Below are 22,238 nucleotides of genomic sequence, written 5' to 3'. Positions count from 1 at the left end.
GGGCACTTCTAGGACCAGAGGGTCTAAACTTTCTGGGCCTCAGTTCCGTCATCTGTAAAGTGGGAAGAATAATAGGTGTGCTCTATTGTTGTGAGGAGCGAGTGAGATCTTGTATATGGAAGAGCTTTGATATGCAGAAGCGCTCTAGAAATGCGCAGGGTATGACCTTTAATCAAGAGTCCAGGGGCTTCCTGAAAGCTGGGGGGATCAAACCAAAGGCTCGACATGAAATCACTTCCCAAGGGGGAAACAAGGCTTATCAAGGGGAGGTGGCTGGGCCACTTCCCGTACCACTAGGGATAGATGGACATCACCTGCCTCCAGGGCTCCCGTGAGAACCTCTATGGAACGTGGGAGGAGATGAGGCCACCAGCCAGTGAAGGTGGGGTGCTGACTACGGGAGTCCACGGCACTTGTGCAGTGATGTGGATTTACCATCGTCCCTGTGGCTGGCGTCTCCCTCCCTGGCCCTGGGCATTTGGCCAGTCCCTCTTCCACTCCCCCTCTCTCAGCAGGCATGAGGCCTCTTGCCAATCACACAGGAGGAGTGGCCAGGCCTCTGTCCAGCAAGAGGAAGTTACAGGGAGCTGTGTGTGTGTTGGGGGGTGGTTAGTGCTGGGAATGACCAGGGCGAGATGGGAGGGGCTGACCTACTGCCTGAAGGTTTCAAGGGCCAGTGTCCAGGTCCCCTCTTAGAATGAAGAAAATCCAAATGAAGGAGGGGAGTGGGTCCTGGCCCAGGAAGCCTCGGGGAGGGGCCCGTGCAGCCTGGCCCCATCAACTCTGCCCTGTGCTGTCTGGTTGGTGGCGAGTGCAGCATCTCCTAAGGACCACATCTATTCCTGTTTCTATGCTATGCTAGTGACACGAAGCACCGTTATTTTCCACAGGATGCACAAACAAGTCAAACCAAACCACTGCGCAAACCAAACGTGCAAAACAAAACCATTTACACGCGCCTGGCACCAGCCTTACACCCCTGCCCAGCTACCCCTTGGGGCCTGGGTCTCACAGAGGGTATGGGTTTGGAGCTGAAAGAGGCTGGCAAAGGGCACAGGGTGTCCCAACCACACCCACACCCAGAGTCTCCCGACTGCACCCACACAGGACTAGAGGTGCGTTAGGAGAGATAGGATGTCCTAGGCATGGCTGGGAAGCTGACACCTGTCTGACTTGGGAAATGTCACCAAGGGGCCTAAGAGGGTGGGGGAGGGAGGCCATTACTTATAAAACACATCTGCTAAAGTGCTCTGGACACCTGGTGGGGTGGCCAGGGGCAGGGCACTAGAGTCTGGGCCTTCCCAGAGCCAGCAGAGGTGGCAGTGGTGGGAGGAGGGGCTGGGCCAGGGCTATACATTGCTCCCCTCCGTGCATAGTGTGGGCTTCTGGGGCCCAGAGAAGCCCCTGCCGCAGGAAGGGAGCACAGCAGGAGGGACAGCTCAAAGTGCCTGTTAGGGTGGCTCGAAGCCCAGCGAATCACGTTCAGATGTGGGGAGGCTCCCCGGTCTGGGGGGGCCCCCCCGCAGGTGGTGCTGCCAGCCCAGCCTCTCCGGCCCCCTGTAGCTGTGGCCGGAAGGTGTGCAGGTGGGTGGCAGTGGCGCATCCTCACTTGGGGGACTCGTCAGTGCCTTTACCAAATGCCGCTCGACCTGCCTCCAGGAGGCGCGAGGATCCGAGCTGAGGCTCGCTTTGGAACGTGGTCATCAATCTGAGAACCTGCAGGGAGGGAAGCCGAGGGTGAGTCAAGCAGCTCCTGCCTGGGTAACAGGCCACGGCCGCCTCCAGGAGACAACCAGCTAAATTAAGCCCCTTGTAGGTATTATCTCAATACCATCCCATTTTACAGATGAGGACACAGGCTCAGGGACAGTGAGTAACTGTCCCTGTTAAGGAGTGGAGCCTGGATTCAAACCTAGGTTTTCCTGACTCAGTCTACTCTATCAGCTGTCCCCCTCCCTGTGGGCTTGTGGCCTGCAGCCAGGGCACAGTCTGTCACCATGCAGACCACGGATCAGCCTCTCAGCCAGGACCTCTATACATGTGTCTCGGTGAGTGGGTGAGAGGGGGAGAAGGGAAGACGCTCCATTGTTTTGGAAAATGAAAGACCCACACCCCAAAGTCCCCCTAACTGAAATTCCAAAATTTACTTAGAAAGGGAGGGGCTAAACTTAGTGAGACCTTGTCTCAAAATGAAAAACAAAAAGGAAAAGGGGCTGAGGTGTAGCTCAGTGATAGAGCACCCCTGGGTTCAATCCCTAGAGCCAAAAAAAGACAGAAGTGGCCCGGGGAGCACGTGGGGCAGCGGGCAGTCTTTGGCCTGACCCACTTGGAGTAGACAAGAGAGCAGGTGACGATGGGCTGCCTGAGCCTGCAGTGCTTGAGCAGAGCTCTGCCCAGATGTGGCTCTTGGGTGGGGGCCACAGGGCCCTGAGGTCGTGTTCCTTCTCCTGGGGCTGGGGGCAGGACTATATCCAGGCAGCCCAGGAGATTCACACCTCCTGGCTGGTGAGGCCTGAGCGTGCCAGGACAAGTCCTCCAGGCACAGGTGCTTCTGACTCCCAGCATTCATGTCCTGTCACAGGTGGAAGTGGCAGTGGCCCTCAGCGTGTTTGTGTGTGTGGATCCTGTCCCACAGGTCACCACTACCTCTGATGGGAATCCTATGGCGCTGCCGCAGGCTGCTCCCACTGGGAAGGAGGGGCCTCTGCAGGCAGGTTCCCTCGCCAGCCCTCACTCAGCCTCTGCCTGTCCTAGGGAGTGGTCTGTGCTCTGGGTGGGATGATGTGGGTCTTACTCTTCTTGCTGTCCCCACCCCAAGCATAGCCCTGGCAGAAAGGACTCTCTCTGGGCTGGTCCTGAGGGCTACTGGGCCGAGGTTGGGAGGACCCAAGCCCCCTGCTCCTTTCAAGTGGTGATGACAGTTTCCACCAAAGTCTCCAGAAGGACCAAGACATCTCACAGCCTCTGCCTGTCCTCCACTGCGGGCTACCACTCATGAGGTAGTGATCCTACCCCAGTTCCATACAGAGAGGTCCCTGTGCACGCATGGCCATGGCTGAGGGGAGCCTAGGGCTCTGCTGTTGGTGTCGGTAGGAGATTGTGGCATAAAGAATGGGGACACAGGGGCTAGGGACATAGCTCAGTTGGCAGACTGCCTGTCTGGCATGCACAAGGCCCTGGGTTCAATTCCCCAGCACCACAAAAAGAAAAAAAAAAAAAAAAAAATTGGGGCTGGGGTTGTGGCTCAGTGGTAGAGCACTTGCCTAGCATGCACGAGACACTGGGTTCAATCCTCAGCACCACATAAATGTAAAATAAAGATATTGTGTCCACCTAAAACTTAAGAATAAATATTAAACAAAAAGAAAAGAAAAAAAGAATGAGGACAGGACACAGCCAAGGAGCTCAGAGATTCTGCAGACAGACGGGGGCTAGGACATGGCCCAAGGGACAGAGAGAGAGATAAGAAAAGGAACTGGGAGTCAGAGGTCAAGAGACAGAAAATATTTAAAATAAATGGAGTGTGTGTGTGTGTGTGTGTGTGTGTGTGTTGTGGCAGAGAGAGAGAGAGAGAATTAAATATATATAATACAGTTCCTGTTTTTTTTTTTTTTTAAGATGGAAACAGGGGAAAAGTGAGGATGGTGAGGCAGGGTCAGAGAGAAACAAAGAGCAGGATGACAGGCCCCCAGAGGAGCTGCGGAGGGCGGTGAACCACAGCAGCCCGGGCATCGCTGGGGCACCCATGTGTGGGAAGCCCAGGTGCTGCTCATCCCTCCCCATATTTGTGTGTCCACCAGCAGGCCCAGCGCTCGTCCCGGGGGGCGGGGGAGGAGGGATGCCGAGGACCAGCAGGCCTTCCAGGCCCTGGCCCCGCCATCCCGCCCTTACCAGAGAGGCTGAAGCTGGATTCGTGAAGGTCCCGCATGCCCCCGTGCCGGGTGACCGGCCGTGTGGGCGTGTCTGCCAGTGGCGTGCCCATCTCTTTTTTCCCAGGATGCACAACGACAGCAACGTCCCCCAGGTAGGGAGTGCGGTCCACTCCCCTCACCTTTAAGGTCTGGTGAAGGCAAAGGACGGTAGTGTCAGAGTTGAGGGAAAGGTGTCAGAGTCCAGGGAAACGCGTCAGCGAGGCTTCCCGTGCCTCAGCCCAGAGGTTGGGGGTTCTTTTCTTGCTCCCCCTAAACAGCGCGTATGTGCATGTGCTCAGGGCGTCGTGTGCTAGAGAGAGACCCAAGGCTCCCCTCAAAACTGGCGGAACTCTCATGGCTAGTCTAGCATGTAGACTTCTGAGGTTCACATGGGACAATGCTACCCCTCTGTGCCGGGCTCCCAAGGGGCCATGCCTTTTACTATGGTCTGATAACTGTGGGAATAGAGGCTCTAGAGCTGATCTGGAGACCCCGAGTTGGAAGGCTAGTTAATCCTATACTCCCCAAACCAGCAGGGTTAAGAGCAACCAGGCTGCCTGGGTTCCAATCCTAACGGCCAGTTATAAGCTGTGTGATGGTGTGTAAATCACTTAATCTCTCCTTCCTCTTTTTGCAACATTAGGATGGTAACTGTACCTACATCACAAGAGTTGTTATGAGATACAATAAATGAATAGGAGTAAAGCTCTTAGAACTGCTCCAGCCCAGGTTGTTTTTGGTGCTTCACAGTGTTCAGAAGTGCTGTTGTGGGCAGGAAGATGTGTGTGGGGGTGTGAGCACGTAAATCTGAAGGAGCAGCAGAGACCATCTGCACTCTGCCACCCCTCAGGGATGCAGCGTAAACTGCATTGCTGCTTAATGCTTATTGACAATCTTGTTAAGAGAGAACAGACCTGGGTGATTTCTCGAAGGCCATTCCTTCATGTTCTCTGAAAACAGATCAAGCTTTCCTCTTCCAATGGAAAAGAGAGTGATCATATGTATCAAGCACTCAGATGCCATTATAAGGACTTGATATTTATCAACACATTTAATTCTCACACAACTTTATGAGGAAGTGCTGTTATTACCCCATGTGGCAGCTGAGTTCCAGAGGGGTTAAGCAATTCGCTCAAGGTTACACAGCTGTTATACAGTAGATCCAGTCCACAAGTCTAACTCTGGGGCTTGCCAGCCAACACTGGCTGCTACACAAGCTGGGTGACTTCCTATTTGTTATTGATTTCCAGGCCTTTGCAGCCTTACCCCAAACCTGTTTTTTTTTTTTTTTTTTTTTTTGTTGTTCATTAAAAACTCTTTCCATCTATCTATAATCTTGTCACTTTGCCCAATTTTCTGTATCATGTTTTGCAAAAGTAACTTTATCTACTTCAAAGACCTTCTATCTTGCAGGACAGCAGGGGACTCTCTTCTGTCCTCAGTTCTCCATGGGGGGAAGGTAGCTTGATCCCAGCTTTGCTACCAGCAGGGCTTTCTGTCCTTGGGTCTATTGTCAGGTTTCCTGAGCAGCGCTCTGGCTGCTCTGGGCCCCACCTTCCCCACAGCTGACCAGCTGGACATCAGAGATTGCAGTTTCACTGAAGTCCCAAGGTCAAGGTGGAGGAAGGAAGTGTTGCTCAAAAGTGGAGATGTGGTCTTCCTAGGTTGCTGGGCAGGCAGAACAAATTCCAGACACCCGGCCTGTGGCGGAAGATCAGGTTCCTTAAACGGAGAGCGTTAAGGACTCTGTGGTCTAAGTGGGACGAACTTAGTCACACAGCAATTTGGCAGGGTCTGGACCTCAAGGTTTCCTGAGACTCAGCTGGGGCGCTGCAAGAACATCCTCAAGATCGGCAGACCTTCCTCTATAGTATATTTCTGAGAACATGGGGACTCAGGTGCCCTCCTAGCGGGCAGGTTCCATCCCTCGGTCTGACCTGCAAACACAGTCTGTGCCTTTCTCCCTACTTGCTGCTTCTTGGAACCGTCACTGGCCTTGGCCCACAAGCTCTGGGGAGCTTCCTCCTGAGGCCTGGGGCTGTTCCCCCGTCACTGGCCCACAGGTGAGGCTGGCTCCTAGAAGTCTGAGACACGTCTTCGGCTCTTTTCATCCTATTTCCTGACTATATTTGTTCAGGAATTGCCATGGACCCTTGTCAGAGATGATTCTTCTTTTTTAGTTGAGACATAATCAGAATATTACACAATTCACAATGTAAAGTATAAAATCTAGTGGGATTTAGTATTTCACAAGGTTTTCTACTGTTGCCACTAATTCCAAAACATTTTCATTATCCTGCAAAGGAAACTTATCCCATCAGTAGTCACTCCTTTTTCTCCCCTTCTCCCAGCCCTAAATAACCACTAATCTATTTTTTGTCTACGGATTGGATTTTCTTCTGGACGTTTCATATACGTATCATATAATATGTTATCTTTTGTATTGGGTTTCTTTGACTTAGAATAACAGATTTATCCACATTGTATGTACTGTTTATCCATCTTTATTCCTTTTTGTGGCTGAATCATATTTCACCGGATGGATATACCACAAGTTTACCCTTTCAACCGCTGATGGACATTTGGGTTGTTGCTACTTTTGGTCTTTTATCCATAGTGTTATATGAATGATTAGGTGCATGTTTTTGCATAGATATGTTTTCATTTCTCTTAGGTAGATACCTGAGAGTAGAATTGCTGGGTCATATGCTAACTGTTTATTTAACTTTTGGGGAAAGTGCAAAACTCTTCCATTTTACATTCCTTCCAGCAAAGACTGAGGGTTCCAGTTTCTCCATATTCTCGCCCATGATTGTTATTCTCCTGTGTTCCGAATATGGCCTTCCTCTGTCAGACAATCTTGAGTGCAGATGCCCTGCTCTTCCAGCTCTTTCTGGAACCTTCTCCAGAGGTACGGCTGAGGCCTCCTCCTGCCCACTGTCTAAGTCTGGGGATCAGCACCTTAAGATGGAACTATTTGCCTGCCTGCCTGAGACACCCTGAGTTTGTGCTTGGATTCAATGCTACGGTAACTGAAGTCACGCTTGTTTCTGGCAGCCCAAGCCTCCTCCCCCACAGTGCTCTATACTGATGGGGTTCTGTACCGTTGGCCTGGTGACTCAGGGAGCTCGGGCGCTCTAATGTGGAGAGCTTGCCAGCAGCCTTGGTCTTGAGGGTCAACAGACCTGCTTACCCTTATGCTCTGGATGACAGCCTTCGAATGCCCGCTCCACCCGCCTTCACTCATAGCAAGTGTGGCAGGAAGCAAAGATGGTCACTCCAGGGCCAGCAAAGGCTGTCACTCCAGGACCAGCCTGTGTATAAGAGGATCTCAGTGGTCACAGACACACATTTCCCGAGTGTGTCCAGGAACTCATGACTCCCTGCTTGCCTGCTCTTAAAAAAATCTATCTGGAAATCAAAGATGAGAAATGGAAACCAGAATTTTCCAACTCTCGCACTCTCCCTGTCCTGCCTTCTCAACACTGGCTAGGTGGCAATAGGACTTGGTGGGAAAACAGAGAAAATATCTTTGAGATTTAAAACAGTCACATGAGCTGTCCACCAGTGGAAGCTTTGACCTCTTTCCACCCATCTTCCTGCCCTGCCCACCTCACCTTCTCTCTCTGGACCAGTTTCTTGTAGACAGTGTCTGGGAAGGACCGTAGGGGACAGAACTTGCCGGTGCCCTCGGCACACATGAAGACACCGTTCTCGTACACAACACGCCCCCGGCTGATGGTGACCAGCGGCACGCCATGGCAGCGCATGTTCTCGTACAGGTTGAAGTCCCCTCCTTGAACCTGGGTGCTGGCGGAGATGGTCCTGGTGGGAGGCAAGGATGGGAGAAAAGGCTCTGAGAAGAGGTCAAGATGCCACCCCTTGATGGAAGGAGATGACAGCGCATGGGAAGCGGTGGCCTGCAAAGGCTGGTTTTGTCATGGGCTGAACTCTGACCCCTCAAAAGTTACATTTTGAAGACTTAACCCCCAGGACCCCAGGATGTGACCATCTTTGGAGACAGGGCAGTTAGCAAGGTAACTAAGGCAAAACGAGCTCACAGGACAGGTGGGTCTCAATCCAGTCTGACTGGGCTCCTTATAAAAAGAGGAGACACCAAACATGAGGGTGCCCAGAGGAAACAGAGGGAGAAGATGGCCTTCAGTAAGCCAAGGTCACATTCTCTAGGCCAGAAGTGGTGCGGAGACCATCTGCTTTGGGAGTTCTCCAATATAAGCTCTTTGAAATCCCAAGTCCCCTTAGCCTTGGAGACCAGCAGCAAGTTTTACTTTGTGGCTTCCGGGTCCCACACGACCACGTCAGCATCAGCTCCCGGGATGATGCGGCCCTTGCGGGGATACAGGTTGAGAATCTTAGCCGCGTTGGAACTGGTGACAGCCACGAAACGGTTCTCGTCCATCTTTCCTCCAACCTGGAACATTGTAGAGGAGTCACATCAACCAGGCTCCAGGTGAGCACCCCTCATCCTGGTCACTTTTGACCCTGGCCCTGTGGCCTTTTAGATCAGGGTATGAGAATTATGATCCTAAGGAGGACACTGCCGTGAGCACCGTCTCAGATCAGCCAAGCAGCCAGGCGTAGTCTACTCCTGTGCCCACTAGGGATGCGTCAGGGCCTCCCTTTATCTGCAAATGGGTTACAGTAGTTCTCCCTTTTCTGTGAGGGAGATGTTCCAAGACCCCCCAGTGCAGGCTTGAAACTGCAGAGAGTACTGAGCCCTACGTAGCAGCCTGTGCTTTCTCCTATACACACAAAGCTGTGAAAAAAATTTAACTCATAAATTAGAAACAACAATAGATTAATAATAATAACCAATAATAAAACAACAATTATAATAATAGGCTGTAATAAAATTATTTTAAACTTATGAATTACTTATTTCTGGAATTTTCCATTTATTACTTTTGGACTGAGGTTGATGGAATGTAGCTAAAATGGTGGAAAGTGGCACTGGATAAGAGAGTACATAATGAGGTGTATTTCTGTGCTCTGGAGAAGCATCCTACTACCCCACCCTCCCTCCCTGAAGTGCGGACTCCCCTCAAGGGGCCCTGAGCCAGCTCATGGGCCTCCTCTGAGCTGGGGGACTTTAAATCTCTTTCAGCTCATATTTTGTGTTGAGTTTAATCCGTGATAGATCAAGACCAAAAATAACTTATTCTTCATGGGCAGAACAGGTGGTATTTAAATGCAGTCCCTATCTTTTTTTGAAATTCAATTAGATAAAATATACCAAGAACCTTACAAATGTTATATCCCTTGGCTCAGAAATCCACTTCTAGGAATCTGTCCTACAGGAGCATTAGAAATACTGACATACACTCATGAACAAAGTGGTTCTCTATGGCATTATTAAGTACAAAAATTTGAAACAGCCCAAGTTCTGAATACCAGGAAGGATTAAATAAAGCACAGTACTTCAACTGGAGGGAATATTATTCAGTCTTCAAAAGATGTTTAAAAGACCCTTTACTGATATAAGACATTCAAGATATACTAATTACAAAGAAAAAAGATATCCCCAGTTCTTAAAATAATGTATGGTACACACCTCAAACTAGAAAGAAATACACCAAAATGTTAATAGTTTAATTTCTAGGCTTGGAATGACAGGAATTGTTTTCCTATACTTTTCTGTATTTTCTCAATTTTTATAATAAGTCTTATCACCTTTCTAATCAGGGGAGAAAAAGACCTTTTTTGTGTCATGGATTTTTTGTTTTGTTTTGTTTTGAAGCTGGGGATCGAACCCGGGCCCTTGCACCTGCCAAGCATATTTTCTACCACCGAGCTCACCTTGAGCTTTTTACCAAAAGGTACTGAGTTATTAAACTCAGGGGCACTTGACCACTGAGCCACATCCCCAGCCCTATTTTTGTATTTAATTAAAGACAGGATCTCACTGAGTTGCTTAGCATCTCACTAAATTGCTGAGGCTGGCTCTGAACTCATGATCCTCCTGCCTCCCCCTCCCAAACTACTAGGATTATAGGCATATGCCACCGCACCCAGCTGAGCTTTTTCTTTTTAATTTTTTTCGTAGTTGTAGATGAGCAGCATGCCTTTATTTCATTTATTTTTGTATGTGGTACTAAGGCTCGAACCCAGTGCCTCACACATACTAGGCAAGTGCTCTGTCACTGAGCCCCAGGCCCAGCCCCACCCTGAGCTTTTTGTTTTTGGGTGGAATAAGGAGCTGTGGCTGAAGCAGCCCTCCTGAGGATGGTCTTTGGCAGGGTCCTCAGAGTGAAAACTTGCCCTCAGCCCCCAGGAGCCAGGTCCTGAGACACGTACCACTCCTCTCTCCCAGATGACGCTCATGCGGTCCTGCACGCCGCTCACCCCGTGCGGGATCTTGGTGAAGTCCTCCTTGCCCATAGCTTTCTGCTTCGTGGTGAATGGCCGGTGATCTGATGCCACAATGTTCAGAGTGTCACTGGGGAGAGAAAAGCAAACAACCAATGAGGGGAGGGGTGGCCAGGGTCCCCAGAGGGAGGGACAGGTACAGGGGAAAAGCCTGGGCTTGGGAACCAGGCTAAGCTGACTCCGGTCTTAGTGGTGCCATTTAGTAGCTGTGTGACCTATAATGAGTTCGCCTAAGTGAATTCCAGTTTACCCATCTACAGAATGGGAATATGTGCAGTATGTGTCACAGGAGACTTTAGTGACAGCTTTTGAGAAGGCAATTTTTATGAGACAGGGCAGAGAACAACTGAACTTTGGGTTCAGCTGAAATGAAATGATGGAGGTGGTTTTCTATCATGGAACCAAATGCTAGAGTTCCTCTCATCAGTTCCCCCTGTGACCCCCAACCCTGTTGGCAGCAAAAGGGTGCCAGTGAGACATCCACAAGTTCAATGTGCAGCTTTGCTGAGTGGCTTGGAGCCACAGTCTTCCGTGGATGCAGAGGCTCTAAACACCCAGAAGAGAAAGAGGGACAACAGAAGAGAAAGGGACATCATTAATTGACATGGTCTGAAAGTTGATTGGTTCTCGTCACTAATGCTTTCCATGCTCACGGTCCTCAGATGGTTATTAGGGTTGTGGATGCATAAGGCACAGGCCAGGCTTGCAATGGCTTGCAGGATGGCTAAGACTCAGGGCAGGACAAGACACACGGTGGCCTGCCCTCTGCCAAAGGAGGAGGAAGGCAGCTGGCCCCTACTCGAGATATCTGTGGGCAGAGGGCTCAGAGGCTGTGAGGAGCAGAGAGAGAGAAAGCCCATGTCACCAAGGTCAGGGCAACCCTGGGAAGAAATGCCCTAGGAGGGCAGGAGGGCTTGTGGATTGCCGGGGCAACTGCTGGAGCGCTCAGTGGGGCCCTCGTGGGTCTGCTGCAGGAGCCTCATTTTGCCCTGTGGGAGGCACAAGGTGAGTGTGCACAGGCCACCTACGATGCCCGCTTTGAAGGGGAATCTGGAGCAGAAGGCCCCCTGGTGGGGTCAGGAGGCATAATCTTGAGGCTCTCAGACAATAGCCAGCCAACACCACGCATGGGCTATCTCCACGGGGCCTGGCAGGCTCATCAGTTTCAGCTCTTGCCAAATGATTAATGTGCTTGGTCAAATCCACAGTAAGATGACTTAGCCCTTTCTGCAACTGAGGCTGACAATCCCCTGGGCTTCAGAGACAGCGGAAGAGACTCTTGCACCGAGCAGAGGGTGTGTTCTAGAGCCCCATGGCTCCCTGTGTTCTCCACACCTGCAAAACCCACCAGACAGCGGGATCTCCAGGGCTTTCACGGTCTCTCTAGGAGCCTCCAGATACCAGGGACGGCTTAAATCAGGAAAGACCCCACCACAGAGTCAGGGGTTGCAGGTCAGGACCTTGCAGCATGGGATCGACGCCTAACTTTCTCAGAAGGCTCCCCAACAAGTAGGAAGGTGAGAATGAATGCATTACTTTCTGGAAGAGCATTTGAGTTCTCCTAATACTGCCCTAAATCTGGGAGACGGAAAATACCCATCCAAAATCTTCAAAGCTTAAAAACAAGACTGGGTTTGTCAAAGATGTACTTCAGTGTTTTACATGTTCAAATAAAAAAAAAAATTCTGGGCCTTTTAAGAAGACAGATTTTTTAAAATATATTTTTTTAGTTGTAGTTGACACAATATCTTTATTTTATTTTATTTTTATGCGGCACTGAGGATTGAACCCAGAGCCTTGCACATGCCAGGCAAGCACTCTACCACTAAGCCACAACCCTAGCCCCAAGACAGATTTTTAAATAAAGGACAAATCCTCATATGTATAGATTGTGTTTTTTTTCCTATTCAGCATATGACATCACATCTTAAAATAGATAATGATAGAGTAGCTCTTATTCTCTTTTAGCAATAATAATTGGTGTCTGGGTTTTCTATCAAGTATTTTGCATCATGGAAATTACACCAACAATATATTATATAGGCAAAATTATAGTAACCACAAATTCCTATAAATAATTAAAATGTGAAAAGTACGCTCCAAATCCTATAAAATAGCACACATTTTACAATATGTACTGATTAAAAAGGGTTTCAGATAATTCTAACAAAAAAATTGCAATTCTTCTTAAATGAATAGAATTAATTTAAATTCTGGGACAAAATAGGCTAGATATAAAAACTTCAGTTATTCAATTAATAATTCTTGATTTGTGTGGGTTTGGGGCACTTATTATCTTTTGCTATTGCAGTAAATTTGCTTGTACCAAGTAGAGGCATTTCAAAAGATTCTCTAACTTTGGAACCAAGCCCAAGTTATTATATATGGTGGGTTGTTAATAATTATGAAAAGGAGGTTGGTTTCTCCCAAGGAAAAGCAAACCTGGCGCATTCTCTCTTTACCTCTTTACCCTCTGAATTTGTCTAATGAATCTGTAAGAACTGCTGCTGCTGCTGCCTAGCACCACACCCAAACTATGAGACTGAGTCTAACTACTGCCACTAGACCATGGTGCACACTGGCCTCTACCCCAGACTCTACCCCACAGAGAGCCCCCTCCCCACACTTCTCTTTAGGGCCTTAACATGTCAAGTGTTGAGATTCCAGTTGCTGGCAACCAGGACTGAAAACCAAGGACAGGGATGAATTAAGTGCCGCATGATCTAAAGAGAACCACCTTCCATTAGGGCCTATCATCTCCTTCAACTCCCTCTCATCGTCCAGGAAGAGGTACCTTTGCCTTCCCCCAGCCCCTGGTCTGTGGGAGACAGAGTGTCCACTGGATGCAGTGGCCTGGTGTCTTGCCCTGCCTCCTATTCCAGGTGCAGCTCTGCTCCCAGATTCTCCACCCCAGCGTCAAGCAGGAGCATTTCGAGAGGGCAGAGGAGACAGCGATGGGCACTTGCTGGGGATGTGGACTGGCGGTTCTGCCCCCAAGCTCTGGGTGAGGAGTGCTGGGGAGGGTGGGCCAAGCTCTGTAAGCTTCCACACATACGCTGCCTTGCCAAGGTCCTCGCTAGCACTGGGAGCAAGGAAAGATGCAGGCCTGGGCATAGGGAAGAGCCCGCTTTCCTCCTCATCCACCTACCCTAACTTGAGTTGAGCTGGGAAAGGAAGGGGAGGAGACTAACTATTTTTTTCTTTTTTTTAGATTGTCTTTTCAACTAGATGTCACTTTAACCGCCAAAAGTGAAGAGAAAACAATGGCTCCTCCCCCAATGTCACTAGAAAAGAGAAAGAAGCTGCAGGAAGTTACTGGGACAAAACAATTTTTTTTTTTTTGGTACCCGGGATTGAACCCAGGGGTGCTCAACCACTGAGCTACCTCTCCAGACTTTTTATTTTGAGACAGGGTCTTTCTGAGTTGCTGAGACTGGCCTTGAACTTGCGATTCTCAAAACCTTTTCATGGTTCTGCCTTACTGAATTCCGACTGTTCACTGGACCATCTTCTTCAGTTTGGGACGGAACAGGGAAAGGCTGTGCTAGAGAGGTGCTGGAGGGAAGGGGACCTGGAGGGAGGGTGGGAAGAAAGAGGGAAAAGGAAAAAAAGGGAGGAGAGGGAAGAAAGAAGCAAGAAACACATAGAAAGAGGAAGAGAGAGATGCAGGGGGAGAGAAAAAGGACCCTTCCTATGGGCCACATCCTCCAGCTCCCCACTGGGCTTTGGAGTGAATGTCAATGTCCTTTGAAATGCTGACTCACCACTGCTCTCAGCTCTCCACACCCTTCCTTCTCACACCCCAGAAGCTCCCTCTCAAGGGGTCAGAGAAGCCCAAGGGATTATGATGGGCTCAGGGGAGGGAAATACAAGAAACGCATCTCACGGGCACAACAAAACCAAACCTAGGTCAGGTCTGTTTCCTGGACTCTGGGACATCTTCCTAAAGACCTATGAATCCCCTGCGTGGCATGCACAGTGGGCCCATGAATGTGTGGTCCTGCTGGAATGTCTTACTTGGCCAGCAGACTCATGAGGTAGGTGGAGGTGTTGGTGTCCAGTCTCAAAGGAGGCACGGTGACGTAGGCGGCCGCATGGGACCAGTCCTGGTGGTAGTAGTGCAAGCCTGTCAGTGTGGCATGTGCGGTGGTGGTCTCAGCCAGCACCACTTTCCCTGGAAGAAAAAGGGGCAAAATTGTAACTTGGAAGCCACTGAGCCCAAGAGATCACTGGCCTGAACCTCTCGTTTAGAGCTGAAGGAGCTGAAGGCGGAGATGGGAAGGGACTTCCCCAAGCTTGCTGGAGCTTTGAAAGCCCGGCTCGGTCCAAGCCCAGGGACTTCCCTACTGTCCTGCTAACTCTGGGCAAGGGGAACAGTAGGGCGAGGCCAGGAAGCACTGAGCAACGCTTTGAGGAACCCAGTTTGGCCAGGGTGTGTGTAGGGTACCGCAGGGAGCTGAGGCTTGGTGGTGACTGGCAGGATGCAGGGTGTGAAACCTGGGCTAAGGGGCAGTCTGGCCTGTTTCTGAGCTGGCAGGTGCTGTGAGCAACTCCAAAAGAACTGCTATGGGATCCGTAGTAAGGCCAGAAGGCAAGAGCTAGGAAGGGGATCCACCCAGTAGGGTGGGGCAAGAATCCAGTGGGACCCCAAAAAGGGGCTTCAATTTGGGGAGAGGCAAAGGGTGGGATCTAGAGGGTAAAACTGTGGAATTCTGGGGTGATTTTGCTTCTGACTGACATCCCTAGGGTAGTGACCATGACTTTGTTTCCCCCATTACTAGGCCTTTGCCAGCACCCTGTGCTGGGTGGACCACACACAGCCATGAAGCAGGTCCTGCCAGGGGATCAGCACAGGGAGCTACACGAGTGCCCTGCAGGGCTTGCACATAGGGTTCCAGATGGCTGGAAAGGGAAGTTGGGCTTATTCCTCCAGGGACTTCCTTACACCCCTGGAAATGCCCACTGGAATTGGCCCAGGGTTTTATGGTAGTTGTCAAGGCAACTGTTAGTAAAATCTGAGGCCAAAAAGACACCAATTAATGAGTCAATTTAAAACTTTGATAATTTTATCAGACCAGGCGAGGTGACAGACATTTCTGCAAAGCTGTTACACATACAAATGTGCGGAGAAGAAAACTCCTGTTTCACAGAATGAACCCAAGCGAGGGCGGGGCACTCTGAGGCCCACAGGAGCACAGAACAGGGAAGAGTGGGTAGATCCCAACCTCAGAAGCCAGACCTGAGCGTGCACTGAGCTGGTGTGCCCTGCAGTTCTCCAATCCCACAACACAACATGCACCCAAGCCTGAGCACTTACCTTGCATCTTAGCAGCTGCAATAACATCACCAGCAGAGATGCTGGACACATTGACCAGGTAGATGGGACAGTGAGTCTAAATACAAGAAACAGCAGGAAGTAGAGCATCAACCCCAAAACAGGTAACAAGCACCAAATTAACCCTGGCACAATCAGTCCCAGCACGGGCATCCCCACCGGCCCATGCCACTCAACCCCACTGTCCAGGTGACAGTCTTATGCTGGGATGCAGGGCTGGCAGCAAGGAGGCAGCAGGTGGCAGCCAGCAGCAGATCCTGCCAGGGAGGCCAACCCCGGAGGCAACCTCAGGTCGAGTCTGAACCTCCCATTTTCTCCCATCCAACGGCCTGGACTGTAATTTAAAGGGAGGGACTGTTTTTCCTATTTCAACTTCCTGTTTATAAACATGATGACCTAGAGACAGTAGTGTATTATATCCTATATCTAAAATTACAATGCCTGCTGTCTACAGGTTACCTTATCAGGAGACAGCTGTACCCTGGGGAAGAACAAAATACAACAGGGTCAGGGTTCAGAGTGTAGGACAGACAAGACCCATCCTGTGAGTGGACACCTGGATTGTCAAATTGATTAGCTTTTCCTCTGTTGAACTGTGTGGCTATGGCCCATGGCTTACCTTCTCTGGGCACACGTTTGAGCTAGAAACCAAAGAGCTGCCTTTTTATTGTTCCAGTCTTTCCTTATTCTTGGGTAAATTTCCATCAGGAGGTAATTGCTAAAGTAACTATTGTCACAATAAATGAAATAAGGTCCTTGTCTAACTGCCAGAGCTATAAAGAGCTAATAGAAACTGTTTCATCAAATGTTATTTGGATGCTTTCTTTGCTAATCAAATTAGGAGGATATAAGAGTTTAAGAACTGGCTTTATATCATGTGCATGTTACAAGTCAACTGACTAATTCTGGGGCTGAATGACTTACAGCCTCTTTGTCCCACCCACCACCACCAAATTCTTAAGACCACATCTCCCTGTTTATAGGCTTTGGGTGGCCCAGGCCATTCAAGAAGGGAAGGTCCTATTAGAATCACTGGGGGGCTGATTATATACAAATTGCTGGAAATCACCCTCAGTTTCTGATTTAGTGGGAATTTGTGCTTCCAAGTCCCTAATTCTGATAAATGATGCTAATACTGCAGGTCCAGAGACCACGGGGTGAAAGCTGCTGTTCTGGAGGCAGTAGTCAGATTATCTGAGCAAATCGACTCCTTCAGCGCTGGCTTGGGAGCAATGACCTGCCTGGGCTCTACTGTCTGTGCTTTCCCTTCCTGGGCTCCTTTGATCTTACAACTCCCCTGCGAAAAGCAAGTGACACTATTATTCCAACTTTATATAATGAGATAGCAGATCAGAGGGCATGTGGTCAAAAGCTGAGATTAGGTGAAGGCCGAGACTGGAACTCTGCCATCACCATCCCATTACCACCCTCCACCAGTGCCTTCTCAACCCTGCGGGGGCTTTACCTGAACTAGACCAAGGAAAAATGTTCAAAAACAACGATGTGGCAGCAGAGGTCTAATTATGATTCTCTAAGCTATAAGTCTACCTATTCCTCCAAAAGGAACAGATTCCAGTTGCAGAGAGTCTCGGGATCCCCCCCACCTTCCTCTGCCTCCCTGGGCCATTTACCCTTGAGCAATGAACTAGGGCTTCATCTAGCTCAAATCAGTGGAACAGAGAGCAATAACACTCCACTCAGCAAACAGCTGGGGTCCTGTGGGCCACAGCAGAGTGAGGCCACTCTGGGATCCCTGTACTTACCCTGTTGGCAATGGTGATGACTCGGTGAGTTGCTTCTGCTTCCAGCTGTTAGAAACAAAGAACAGGAAGGAACCCAGCTTCAGCATCTCCTTGAGCTGCACCAGCCTTGGAGCGATGCCAGGAGGGGCTGGCTGTACCCTCAGGGGCTGATGAGGTTGGGGGTTGGGGGCAAGGCCTGGCCACTAGGCTCCAAAAACTTCTGCTCCAATAGAGAGAGGGTCCTGGGACTTAGAATACTATGCACATCCTTGCTGGATGCTACTCAGGGCATAGTTAAAAGGCACCGCTATAATCCCAGTGGCTGGAACCAGCGGTTCCCTTTAACCAGCAGATGCTGTTGTTTGTCATTACCTCAGTGAAAGTCTTGCTCTTTCCTCATGTAACCTAACAAAGCAAGTACAGGCCTGGGCACACCCCTGCTCACCCTGGTCTCATGGGCACCCTCAGGGGATTGACTGTTATCTGGTACATCCTTCTCTACTGATTCTGAGGTGCCCAAACAGGACCTATATTCAGAGACAGGTGCAGGGCAGGAGGAAGGCAGGCCACCGTGGCTCCTGGGTGATAGTGAGACCACATATGCCATCTCCTTGACATCGTTGATATCCAACCACCACTCTGCATTTGAGGAAAGGAAAAGCACTTTCCCTTACGCATAGTAGAGGATGTCGGAACACTCATGGGGCAAGAAGGCATTGTTTATTGATACGGAACCTCCAGAGCAGAATTCTGTAGCAGGGGCACTATGTGTTCAATACCCTGCAAAACTGTATGCAAAGATAAAAATCAGAGGGCAGAGGAGAAAAGGGCTTTTAATTTCTTTAAATTTTAAAAAATTTGTTCTTTTTAGATATATATGACAGTAGAATGTATTTTGACATACTATACATACATGGAGTATAACTTATTCTAATTAGGATTCCATTCTTGTGGTTGTACATGATGTGGAGTTTCACTTGGTGGTGTATTAATATATGAACATAGGAAAGTTATGTCAAATTGATTCTGCTGTCAGGGCTTTTAATTTCCATCTCAATGAGTAAGCAGGGCAGAAGAGCACGGACAGGCAGGTGCCCCTCGTTTCTGGTGGGAATGGTCCAAGGTGCTCCTCAGATGGGATCTGATTCCCCAAATGCTAAGTCCCTGACTTATGGTTTGGACTTCCTTCTAGCATCTAAAGTCCCTTTCAGTCTCTCTGTCTACTGATTCAGTTTTGGGCAAAGCAACTCCTGGAGCCAGTGACATTTTCCCCAGAATCAAATGGGGTGGGGTCTGTATGATGCCCCACAACTATCTCTTTCAAGGAAGCTCGAGATCAGGTTGGCCTCAGCATGGAGGAAGTTGAACCCTGGGAAGCTTCCAGATGGAAATTTCACCCAGGGAGGCAGTGATATGAGTTATATTTTTGACACCTCTTCCATCCTACAAGATTCTGTGAGCCTGCAGGAGAGAAGCTGACAGAGGACACAGGAGCTCTTCCTTACCTCCTCTGGACGGCTGATCTCAATTCCTTCTGGGCCTGTGATACCCAAATCTAGTGCCTCCTTAGCACCCTAAATAATAGCAAAAGAAAACTGAATCATAGAAATACAAGAAAATACCAAATCCAAGGGACAAAACATATGCTAGACACTGCTATCCTCACAGGGTGGCCACGGACCTTATTTCTGTAAAACTTGTCTTCAGAAGAGGAAACCCAGGACCCCAGATAAGTAAGTGAGGCCCTTCCTGCTCTCACTTTTTTACCGCCAAGCTACACCCCAGCCCCAATTCTTTCTTCTTAATGGCAGACATGCATTTTTCTCTTAAAAATATAGTTCCATAATTAGCCAACAGGACAGGGATGCCAAAGACAAACACTGTTGATTGACTTGAAAATCAGTATTTCCTCACTGGAAGTCTAGATACTGTAGCTTCAGCAACTCCTAGACCAACCCTTACCCCAAGACCCAGGAGAGTCCAGAGGTCTATCCTTCTTGGCAACAGAGAATAGATCTCTATACTATTTCAGTTCCTCCAGAAAGGTATAGGAAGGTAGAAAGCTTGATTCTTGTTTGTTCTGTATGTCAAATCTCATGAAAAGTATTTCTAAGAGGTGTTCCAAACTTTTGCTATAATGGACTTTAAACATCTTGCCATTAGAACTTAAAAAGAGATATTTGTTTTTTATAAACAGTATATAAGTTTGGATTTTCTGATCACCATTTGGCACCAGCAGTGTTCGTATCTCACACTTCATTTTTTATAACTTGTTTTTTGCCTGAATCTTGCAGTATCAGCGACAGGTGGTCAGGACACTCCTCCCCACACGCCCAGCAAATTGTCCCCACTGGTGCCACCCCCATATTCCACCCTGCACACTTGCCTCGGCCACAAGCTCTCCATTTTCAGCATGGACTCGGGGTATGGCCCCGATGTCCTTGCAAGCATGTAACACTTGGTATAGCTCGTTATCCCGAAGCATGTACAAGTCCTTGTAGGTCATGAACATCTGAAACGAGTTGACGCCTTTCTCTCTCACCAGGGTTTCCATTTCTGCTTTTACCTGGAGAGTATAACGCAAGGCAATGCCAGGTGAGTACTGAGATCCCAGAGGCGATGGGGCAGGCACTGGCCCAGCATGGATACTCGGGGCCAGTCCCAGATCGGCAGGTCAAATCACCTTATGACTCCCCTCAACCTCGCAGTGTCTCACTGTCCTTCCACCCCAGGCTGCTGCGAGGTCACTTGACCAAGAGGATGCCTAAGTCCTTTGAACTTAGATTATAAACTGTGTTCTTAGATTATCAACATGCTTTTCCCATCACACAGAGTTGTCCTGGGCTGCACCTCCAAGCCAGCCCCCTTGATAAATGTAGGAAAAACAACTTTTATTCTTGTGGCGTGTTCCCCAGCCCCTAGAGTGGAAGCAGTGTCACAAAAAAGGCATACTTACACTAAAAAACCAGAGACTGGGAAAATCAAATTAGGAACAAAACAAAACATGAACAAAGCTATGCAAATAAGGGCATTCATCCGAACATTATTTATGTTAGGGGGAAAAAAATAGAAGCAACATTGTTCTAATGGTAGGAAACCAATTTGAGGTTCGTTTGCTTGCCAGAATGTTAGGTGGCCATTAACATCAAAGCTCATAAAGGTTGTACAACAAAAAATAGAGAGTGCTCACAGATCTGCTATGGAAAAGCATGGACTAGACGGAAAGAAATAAACCTGAATGGATTATGTGCTTCCTTTTTTTAAAATTGTGATTAGAAAACGATATGTTATTAAAAAAAAGAATTTAGAATTCTAGATAAAGGGTGTCCAGAAAGGAGACTCCCATCTGAGATAAGCATGCTCTGCACCATTAACCTGGTACCAGCAGAGGGGCCTTCGTGTGTGAGGGTCTCATTTTCCATAAATAACAGGTAGGAAATGATGGGAGAGGCTGGGCAAGCCCCCAACTCAAGGCTAAAACTGGAAGGGCAGAGGTAGAATGGGGCTTTTAGTTACCATCTCAGAAGGGGGTCGGAAGACCCTTTAGACTAGGGTCCACAATTGCATATTTTATGAAGCTTACATGTTAGCATCCACCAAACCACTGGCACATTGAGCTTAATAAATAAAAGAAGAATGAATGCACAGTCTACTTCCCTGGGTAATAAGCAATAAAACTCCAGCAATGAAGCAAAACCTGAATGCCTATATACTATTTTCAGGAAGAAAACAGAAGTAGGAATCCAGGGAGAAGAACCTAGGCTCTGGCACTTGGTCCTGGGCAGGGGGAGGACAGGAAAGCCAGAGGCCAAGGGCAGAGACACAACATGGGCTCAGAAGCTGGACTGAGAAAGGGCTCAGAGGCAACCAGCCTCAGGGCAGCCCAGGACAGGTTCAAGTCTTCTCCCAGTAAACGCCAGGCTCCTGTAGGAAAGAAGCATCCCCTGGGCCATTTGTCCCAGGCAATGCTGAGCCAGGACATGAATGACCCTCAGCTCAGTGTTATCAACTCCCAATACAAACAGGACACCACCCTCTGCACCTGAGCTGTTTCAGCCCGCCAATCAGCATGCTCCCCATTAGACACCTCATATGACATAATATGCTGAAAGCCTATGGTCAGAGCAAGGAGCCAGTGCTCTCGAGGCCTGGCCTCTGGTCTCTAGCCTTGGAATCTGTTGCAGCCTGGGACTTTCTGTGTCTGCTGCAATATGGGTAAAGCAGGGTAGGCCCACCCACTGACCTTGTGGAACCCCAGGTCAGTTTCTTTGGCAAGTGGGGGCATTAGACTCGTAGTGGGCATCCCTCCCCACCCAGGCAGGAGAGCACCAGGGCCCAGCTGGCTGAGTCCAAATGGCCCCTTTGCCCACAAGACCTCTCATGCCTTCTTTGAAGATTCTACCAGCAGGAATACCTTGGGTGCCCACCAGGTGATCCCCACATGGAGGGCGTAGTCACAGCAGACCTTGGGGTCGGCGAGACCCCTGCACTTCTCATAGGCATCCACAAGGGAGGTCTCCTTGTCAGGCAGGACGTGGCCGATGATCATGGTGGTGCCTCCAACAAGTGCTGCCTGAGGAAGAGAGGAAAAAGCAGTCTTGTCACGGTTCTACCTGAACCCAAGTCACTGATGTGGCCAGATGCCGTCCTGAGGGATACTCAGGACAAACACAGAGCCCACCTCCCAAGAGGCTGTGGGGACCAAAGGCAGCAAGGTTTGGGAAACCATAGTGGTCGCACCAAGGACAGAGCCAGTGTGTGACTGACTGCCATCTGTTCCTTATTATTACTGTGGGTCCAGCACACAAGCCTGTCTCTTCCCCATTCGGGTTTCAATGTGCTATCCTGGGAAACAACTTAGTG

General features: G+C 49.2%; 1 protein-coding gene across 1 annotated transcript in view; it reads right to left on the bottom strand.

Annotated features, from left to right (window-relative positions):
- Nucleotides 1-1,630: 1,630 nt before the first annotated feature.
- The window catches only part of Dpysl5 (dihydropyrimidinase like 5), a 79,350-nt gene continuing 58,742 nt past the window's right edge, over nucleotides 1,631-22,238 (bottom strand). Inside the window, exons 3-13 of the mRNA XM_071601983.1 lie at nucleotides 21,790-21,948; nucleotides 19,762-19,941; nucleotides 18,881-18,949; nucleotides 17,397-17,441; nucleotides 15,616-15,691; nucleotides 14,316-14,472; nucleotides 10,227-10,368; nucleotides 8,201-8,343; nucleotides 7,529-7,736; nucleotides 3,892-4,060; nucleotides 1,631-1,716 (exon numbers count right to left, since the gene is read on the bottom strand). Of these exons, the coding sequence (XP_071458084.1) occupies nucleotides 1,631-1,716; nucleotides 3,892-4,060; nucleotides 7,529-7,736; nucleotides 8,201-8,343; nucleotides 10,227-10,368; nucleotides 14,316-14,472; nucleotides 15,616-15,691; nucleotides 17,397-17,441; nucleotides 18,881-18,949; nucleotides 19,762-19,941; nucleotides 21,790-21,948 (1,434 nt within the window). The remainder of the gene's footprint in view (nucleotides 1,717-3,891; nucleotides 4,061-7,528; nucleotides 7,737-8,200; nucleotides 8,344-10,226; nucleotides 10,369-14,315; nucleotides 14,473-15,615; nucleotides 15,692-17,396; nucleotides 17,442-18,880; nucleotides 18,950-19,761; nucleotides 19,942-21,789; nucleotides 21,949-22,238) is intronic.

The sequence above is a fragment of the Marmota flaviventris genome, chromosome 14 (genome assembly GCF_047511675.1).
Source record: "Marmota flaviventris isolate mMarFla1 chromosome 14, mMarFla1.hap1, whole genome shotgun sequence".
NCBI lineage: Eukaryota > Metazoa > Chordata > Mammalia > Rodentia > Sciuridae > Marmota > Marmota flaviventris.
This window is presented reverse-complemented; position numbering and strand designations above follow the sequence as displayed.